This window comes from Plecotus auritus (assembly GCF_963455305.1).
Source record: "Plecotus auritus genome assembly, chromosome: 1".
In the NCBI taxonomy this organism is placed as follows: Eukaryota; Metazoa; Chordata; class Mammalia; order Chiroptera; family Vespertilionidae; genus Plecotus; species Plecotus auritus.
In genome coordinates, this window is record NC_137770.1 from 37,600,583 (window position 1) to 37,608,992 (window position 8,410).

Sequence of the window (8,410 nt, forward strand, 5' to 3'; positions counted from 1 at the left end):
CACCCCCATACTCATCCTTTGTCTTTTAAGAGACCCCCGCACTCCTCCCCTCTCCCTCCCCCCCCCCCCCCCCCCCCCCCCCGCCACTCACACATTGTAATTCTGCGCACTTGCTCCAAACTTTGGGGTATTTAACTGAGTTTTAGAGCTGAGTTTAAACCTCAGTTCCAGTCCTCTCACAGCTGCCATGTCAATAAGAACTGTTCCAAGTAGAGACATTCCTTCTGGCAGGACACTACAGCTTCTTAAGACTTCATCTGAAACATCAGGAGTACTAAAATAAGACTGTGAGGGAAAATTACCAGACACATGGGCTTGGGTTAGCCATGCCAGGCTTCCAGTTTAGAAAGTAAGTCATTGGGTACACCATACGGTAGGGGCTCTTTTGAAATAATATGCATCCATTAAATGCACTTAAAAATAATTCTAAAGGTAATGAAATATCAGCATCTGTTTCCAAGGTCTAATTGCATGGGGTACTACGGAGTTTCAAGGATGCAAAAAGCATTGTGTGGGGAGTTCAGCGGAGAAGTAGCTTCTCTCTTTTTGGAATCTCTGGAGAGGCAGCCAAGGAGGTGGAAACCCTTCATGAGTTCAAAATGTACATTACAGGGTACCCTGGACTGGGTGCATTCTTTTATAATCATATAAATAATACAAGGGGAAACCCACACAGCGCTTATGTGTCAATATGCAAAGGGTTCTGTAGAGCGGGGCTTTGGCTGGTGGAATCAAAAAGTTTAAAGAGCCTCGAGTCAGTTCTTTGCATTCACTAAGAGGGTGCATTTAAATCAAAAGCATTTTTGAAGTGTACTTACAATTCTGTTTTGAACTTATCTAATCAGAGATAAGTACAGTCATAAAGTCACTCTCTTTCCACCATTTGGCTCCCCTTATCTCCACAGCATTGTTCTTATCTTCTGCCAGTCTCAGCTACTGACAATAGATTATCTTTGTTTAGAGACGCTAATTGTTTTCAAAATCTTTTTAGTAATTGCTTTGGAACAAGGTGTGCAAATGAGGCTTAAGATAATTACAGCTTCATTTGTTTGTGCAGTTTTACTGAGCATTCTCCACACATACACAAAATAACAGATGATGGGACTGGAATTGCAAGACATCTCATTCCCTGGCAGTAAAATAGGCCAGCATTGCAATCTACACACACACACACACACACACACACACACACACACACACACCACACCCCTCTTCAATCTTCTAGGAGCTGCTATCCTCCTTGCTTTGAGGGAAGTGTCTCTTTCAGTGCAGGGCAAGGATTATGTTACAATCGGACGGCTATTGGAGCCGGACCAGTTTTATTTAATTTACACCCCATCCAGCGGCTTTCATAAGAGGTTCCCAAAGCATTTTTGCTAACAGCAAGTAAAGCTTCTGGGCACTCCGCAGTAGCAGAGGTGGCCTTGAGAAACGCAGCCGCGCGGATGGGGAAACTGAGTCCAGAAGCTTGAAGGCTTAAACCATAGAACATTAATCAAATTGCAAATGAATCCTCTGAATCTTTCTCTGCTCTGCAACTATGCTCTAAACAGCTCTTCGCGTGGTCCCAAGCAGTCTCGGGCTTCTGACAACGAGGGAAGCGCTGTCCTGCTGGGAGTACACTTGCGCTTTGGAGCGTGGTGGGGGCGAGGGGCGGAGAAGGGAGGAGGAAATTAGGTTTGGCTTCTGGAGCTGAAGCCAGCTCGGAGAGAAGCCACTCTTCAGCGGCTGCAGCCCAGAGCTCTAGGCTGCTCTTGTATTATTTACCTCGTTCCATAAGCTATTCATCAATCCATTATTTATTCATTCCAACATTAAGGTAATTAAATATGAGCTCACCGGGAAAGGGCACGTCTGCAAGGGACAGGGGTGTAGAGGGAGAGGAGGAGAATTAGAAGGTCTGGAGTCATTGATTTGCGCAGAGATGTGCGCGGCTGCCCTTAGGTGACACTGCGGAGGGGGCTCACATTGCAGGGTCCTGACGCGATCACCCACCCCACCCCCCTCCCGCTCCCCGGCAGCACGGCTCCCTCCTCCCCCCGCCCTCCACCTCGCTTCCCACCTCTCCGGGTCCTTCTGCTCTCACCACTCCCAATCCCCCACTCCACAGCCTCGCCCTCCCTGCACAGGGCGGCGCGGCCTCCCAGCCCGGCCCGGCGGCGCGCGGGCTGGCCAGACGCGGATAGGCGCCTTCCGCAGCCAATCAGCGCGCTGGGGACGCTGCGCGCTTTAAGGCAGCTGCTGGGAGAACAGAAACCAAGTTCCCCGGCAACGAGCAGCATCCACCCGGCGGAAGGCTGGAGCCGGCTGGGCCCGAAAGGCTGCGGAGTGAGCTGGCCTCTCGGTGTCCTGCGCGCGCCCCACTCCTCGTCCAGCTCTTTCTGGGTTCGCTCATCCCCAAATCTCGACTTATTTTTTCGGCTAGGGAAAGCCTAGGAAGGGGGTTAGGAGCAGCCGCGCCCCCCTCCCTGCGGCCGCCGCCCCCTGCATTTTCGGCTCTGTTCCCTGCCGCGTGCGCCCGGGCAGTGCGCCCCGGCAGGCCCCAGCCATGTCGATGCTGCCGTCGTTCGGCTTTACGCAGGAGCAAGTGGCGTGCGTGTGCGAGGTTCTGCAGCAAGGTGGGAACCTGGAGCGCCTGGGCAGGTTCCTGTGGTCGCTGCCCGCCTGCGACCACCTGCACAAGAACGAGAGTGTGCTCAAGGCCAAGGCCGTGGTCGCCTTCCACCGCGGGAACTTCCGCGAGCTCTACAAGATCTTGGAGAGCCACCAGTTCTCGCCTCACAACCACCCCAAGCTGCAGCAACTGTGGTTGAAAGCGCACTACGTGGAGGCCGAGAAGCTGCGCGGCCGGCCCCTTGGTGCCGTGGGTAAATATCGGGTGCGCCGAAAATTCCCGCTGCCGCGCACCATCTGGGACGGCGAGGAGACCAGCTACTGCTTCAAGGAGAAGTCGCGGGGTGTGCTGCGGGAGTGGTATGCGCACAACCCCTACCCCTCGCCGCGTGAGAAGCGGGAGCTGGCCGAGGCCACCGGCCTCACCACCACCCAGGTCAGCAACTGGTTTAAGAATCGGAGGCAAAGAGACCGGGCCGCCGAGGCCAAGGAAAGGTACGCGATGTGCTTCCCGCTGCCCGGGCGACCTCGGGATGGGATGCCTTCCATTCCCCTCCGCCCCTTCCCACCCCCGCAGGCACACGCAACCGCGTCCTCCCCGCCTGCTGGAACCCGTCCGCCGGGCGGCGCCCGGGCCGCCTCAGCACTGCAGCGAAAGTTCATGAACTCTGAGGTCGCTTGCTAGGGATGGGGACTGGTTTGATTTGAGCGCCCGCGCGTGGGCTTCTTGGGGTGTGAGTGTCGAGAAATATTGGCGCTAAGTTTCTCATGCCTCCCTGACTGGTTGGGGCGAGGTTGTGGGGGGGAGGGTGCGGGTGGAGAGGGTGTTTCTAGATCCACTAGAAGGGGAGTGTGGATTGCTAACGCTGGGAAAGGGATTCGGTAGGGGCGGAGGGTCGCGAACCTCTCTCTCCCCCTCCCGGAGGGATGGAGCTGGCCTGAGACTTCTGCTCTGCCCCCACTGCCGCCCCGGGCTTTACTTGAGCTCTCCTGGTAGCCTTTTGGGCGAGAGGTCGCCATTTCCTTCGCATTAGCCTTACTAAGGGAGGAATCTTCCAGAAGTCCATGCAAAGAGAGCTTTGGGAGAGGCGGCGCTCGTTTACGCCCCGGCGCCCCAGCCCAGAGCGGATTGCTCCTCTCAGGCTCCCTCGCGCGCTCCGGGCGCCCTGGCCCGTCCGCCTGGCAGTCGGCGCCGCCGCCCCGGACGAGGACGGGGTCTCCAGTCGCAGGCTTCTCTCACCTCGGAGCTCAGAAGACAGTGTTTAAAAAACCTGTCTCTGCCTCCCCACTCCTCGCGCCAGCACCCCCGGCCGCCTGGCCCCGTCCCTCCGCTCGCAGTGGCTTCCGACTGAGATTCGGAAGAGCGTGCGGGTGGCGGCGACCGCGGGGAGAGCGCTTCGGGAATCCGACGAGTTTGGGGGAAACCTGAGAGCAGGGCCAGCTGGATTTCCTTTGTTTGCTTATGAGTTTGGGGGGCCGAAGGTGTCGCCCCCGCTTTCCACTCTGCATACGTTCAGCTGCAGTGGGCTTTCTGGGAGAGACTATAAGAGAAGGGGAGAGAGAGGGGAGACAGGTTGGCTCCTGGGGTGGGCAGGACCAGCGAGCACTCAGAAGGCGGAAGCGCCGAGGGCTTCCAAATCTTGAAGTTTACAGGCACCCATCGCCCCGACTGACACCCGGCACCCCGCACCCGCTCGCCGGCTGTTGCAGGGTCAAGACGTTTCCCTAGCGGGGAAGGGTGCGCCGGTGTGGATGTCCGTGGGGAGTTTGAGAGGGCGGCGGGAAGAACTAAGGACTGAGTGACAAGGGGACAGGGACAGTATGGTTCCAGTTAGACTTTAGTTACAAAACGGAGGCCTACAAGGCAGGCCGGAGGGCCCAGGACCTGATGAAACTGGAGACGGGCTGCGCTCCCTGTGTTTGCTCGGGTCACTGGGCCGCTCTGGACACCACTTCCCGTGACCTGTCCTGCGTCTCAGAAAGCAGGGGCAGGGAACGCGGCGTTTGTTTCCTCGGATGGGAGCAGGACAATTGACTTGATTCACCCCAAACATGTGTGCATTGGGCACTGTTTACCCCTTGATAATTTTCTTCATCACCAACAATCATTTGTCGGAAGATTATCAAACTTCTAAATGGGGTGCTTGTTGATAGGTGTTTAAAAATAATTGTTTGAACAAAAATTGTAAAATAATGTGTGTTTCAAATAAGCCCTGCTGCTCTGGCTTGCTGAAATCTGGAGGAGGAAGGGACTCGCTCCCCATTTCCCCAGTCTCCTCAGTCTCTTAACTTTCCCCAGGACCCGTGGGGATGGGTGGCAGAGCAGGGCTCCTCCATTTGGGTCTCTGACTGATTGCACAATGGCCCTTTCCTTCTTCCAGCTCCCCTCCCTCCATCTCACACTTTTTTTTTTTTTAACCATATGGTGTTGTCCTCTATTTCTTAGGGAGAACACTGAAAACAATAACTCCTCCTCCAACAAGCAGAACCAACTCTCTCCTCTGGAAGGGGGCAAGCCGCTCATGTCCAGCTCAGAAGAAGAATTCTCACCTCCCCAAAGTCCAGACCAGAACTCGGTCCTTCTGCTGCAGGGCAATATGGGCCACGCCAGGAGCTCAAACTATTCTCTCCCGGGCTTAACGGCCTCACAGCCCAGCCACGGCCTGCAAGCCCACCAGCATCAGCTCCAGGACTCCTTGCTGGGCCCTCTCACCTCCAGTCTGGTGGACTTGGGGTCCTAAGTGGGGAGGGACTGGGGCCTGGAAGCAGCGACTAGGGACACTTGTAAATAGAATTCAGGAACATTTTTGCAGCTTGTTTCTGGGGTTCTTTGTGCATAAAGGAACGGTGGACTTTCACAAATATCTTTTTAAAACTCAAAACCAACAGTGATCTCAAACTTAGTCACCTCCTTCTCTCCAACTCTTTCCACTTTTGCATTTCCCCTCTCAGTGCAGAAATCAGGAAAAAGAAAAAGAAAAAAAAAACCCAAACAAACAAAAGCACCCAGTCACCCAGTCTTAGTTCTAGGCAACCCATCTGCCTGCTTCAGTAGTCTTTTTTTTTTTTTTTCAGTGAATCGGAATTACAAATCAACTTAGATTTTAATTACTTCCTTTTAATTTATTTATGGAAAAACCTTTTGGGAAGAAGAAAAGGAAATGAGAGAGAGAGAGAGAAAGAGAGAGAGAGAGAGAAATAAGTCAAAATAGTGAAAACAAGAGCCTCTAGCCCAGGAGGAAATGGTTGCATTCTTAAGGTGAAAAGGACAAATATGATTTTATAACTCTTTTTGATGGGGAAAATTAAGTTTACATTTTTCATGTTTAGTGTTAAACAATTTTATGTAGCTTAAAATGAAATAACAGTATTAGGGGGAAAAACAAGTGCCTAAATATCTTAATGCTCTCTATGTGAGGCAGTTAGAGATAGAAGTGACCATTAGTAGTAATACAACTATTTTTGTCAAATTTAGTGGGGTTTTTTGGTTGTTCTTTGTTTTCTTGGGTTTTTTTTTTTTAATGGCAAGCTTTAAAAATGTAACAATGTGAGAAAACAAAACACTCCTGAATGCCATTTCTTTTCATGCCCTCGAAGCGTTCATATCTGTATCCTACTCCTGTTAAGGGTTGCCCCTGTTCCTAGTTTCTAGCTTGCAACAAATATGGGACAAATCTGGCAATCTGGTATTTGTTACTAAAACAGCATGTGTTTTCAGGTTTCTTTTCTATTGTACCTAAACCTGTCTAAATTAAAACTTAGTAGAACACCAGGAGTACGATTCTGTTTCTCAAAGGTGAGTTGCGTTATTGCTGTCATTGCTGCCCCCTCTCCCCCCCACTCCGTTTTAACAGATAGTTTTGTGGTTATGGATTGCAGGGTACCTGAACCAAGAGTGGTGACTGAGTTAATTATATGACAGAAAAAGAGTGAACTTAGCTTTGAGCTATTAATTTATTTTTATTATTTACATATGCAATTTTGTTTACCACTAGCTCTACTCCACAGCATTCATTTGTTAACTCAGCTCTTTTGTACTAACATGTTTATGACCAGACTGTGAAAGTAAAATAATTTATCTGTTTGGAAAAAAGAAAGGAGGGGGCCTCGAACAAGGCGAGGAACGTTGTGAATTAACCTGTACAAATAGAAAGCAGACCAGCAGCAGCACAGGAGCTCTTTGCAGTGCTGCCAGGGAGTGCTCAGAAAAATCGCAGTAATCAGGTAGGCTCCATATTAATTTTTGCCGGGGCAAAAATGATGTATCTCTGTATTTAGCTTTTAAAATTAGTGAAACAAATGGCATTATTTATTAAAATTCTACTCAGGATAACAGGATTGGCTTGCTTGTGCTTTGTAAAATATTGTTCCCCAGAGAGAGTCTATTTATTTTCTGACATGACAGTTTCATAATTTTGACTTTTCCCCATCCGTGTCACCATTAATACAGTAATTTCTTTTTTTTTCTTACTCTTTCCTATCTTTCCTGTGCTGATCTAGGAAACTGAGGTGGGGTGGGAATGAAGGCCTTATTAGTATGAGGGCATTTTTAAAATGTCAAATGGATTTGACGGAGTTCAAGGGAGAAAGGGTCACTGTACTTAACTGTAGTCACTTTTACTTATAAAGTCATTTTTCCCCTCAGTGATGGACAGATGTGCACACAGCCGCTCAGAGACAATCATTTGGATTGGGAGCTCAGGGTCCCAATCTCCCTTGTTAGTGTTTTGGATCATTAAGTTGGTGTTTATTTAAGTCACTAGGGTGTTTATTCTCCAGGTCTTGGGCCGTGGAGAAATGCCACCCTCTGCAGGAGGGGGCTCTCACAGGGGATCTCCGCACATTCTTCACATTCACTCCCCAAAACAAACACCCTGCACAAAGATAGCTTTCAATGACCCTGACAGGCTTCAAAGGACGCCGCGGAAATCTCCCTGGAAAATAAGGAAGGGCCAATTACTTTAATTTCTTACATGCCCTCTCTTCCTACTCTGATGACTACCCCCCACCCTTCCAGCTCTGCTTAGTATAATTTTAGGTTCCTCCAAGTTGTCTCCCAGGGCACCGGAGCCCACTTCCTGCTCCCTTGGTTGGTGAATCTTGGAACTGTCAGCAGATCTGGCGAGGAGCAGAGCGGGCTGATCCTGTAAAAGCCCCTGTGATTACTGCTTGTAAACTCGTTAAAAGGACAATTTTCTGTCACAGTCATAAACTCTTTGTAAAATCCCTGGCACTCGATCCAGAGTGCATATTCCAGATGTGTTTAATAAGAAATTGCACAATACATCCCCTCTGCCACCCTCGCCTAAGTCTGGCTAGACTAGGGAGAAGCAGGAGGAGGTGAGAAAGCAGATTGCTTTGAGTTTTCTTGGCAATCATTTTAGAGCGATCATTAGAGGGAACTAACCATATATATATATATATATATATATATATATATATATATATATATATTTTTCCTGGAGGAAATCTTCGAGGACCAGCTGCGAAAGGACTTCCAATTTACCTCCTTGGCGTCGCAGTTTAACTGAATCAAAGCCACTTTTCCTTTCTCCCCCACAGATTTCATAACCATAGCCAAAAGTAATGAACAACGGCTTATAAGTGAAGTGTTTTTAGGATGAAACCTTACAACCTTTTGCCAAGTAAAATGATAAAAATAACAAAACAAAACCAATACTAGGTCGGTTTGTTTTTGATGTTTTAAATCTGAACACAGGATTGTTCAGGTCCGGCTGCCTCCTCTTCCTGACCTCTTGGCTGAGCACGAAGCTTCCTAAATACTCAGAGGTCCGGG

The 8,410-nt window shown here is 49.9% G+C and overlaps 1 protein-coding gene across 1 annotated transcript; it reads left to right on the forward strand.

Moving 5' to 3' along the window:
- The first annotated feature begins 2,258 nt into the window (after positions 1-2,258).
- Positions 2,259-6,941, forward strand: SIX1 (SIX homeobox 1). Its single transcript, XM_080641205.1, has 2 exons — positions 2,259-3,108; positions 5,060-6,941. Exons 1-2 carry the CDS (start codon positions 2,549-2,551, stop codon positions 5,352-5,354), a joined length of 855 nt encoding a protein of 284 aa, XP_080497331.1. The 5' UTR covers positions 2,259-2,548; the 3' UTR covers positions 5,355-6,941.
- Positions 6,942-8,410: the final 1,469 nt, after the last annotated feature.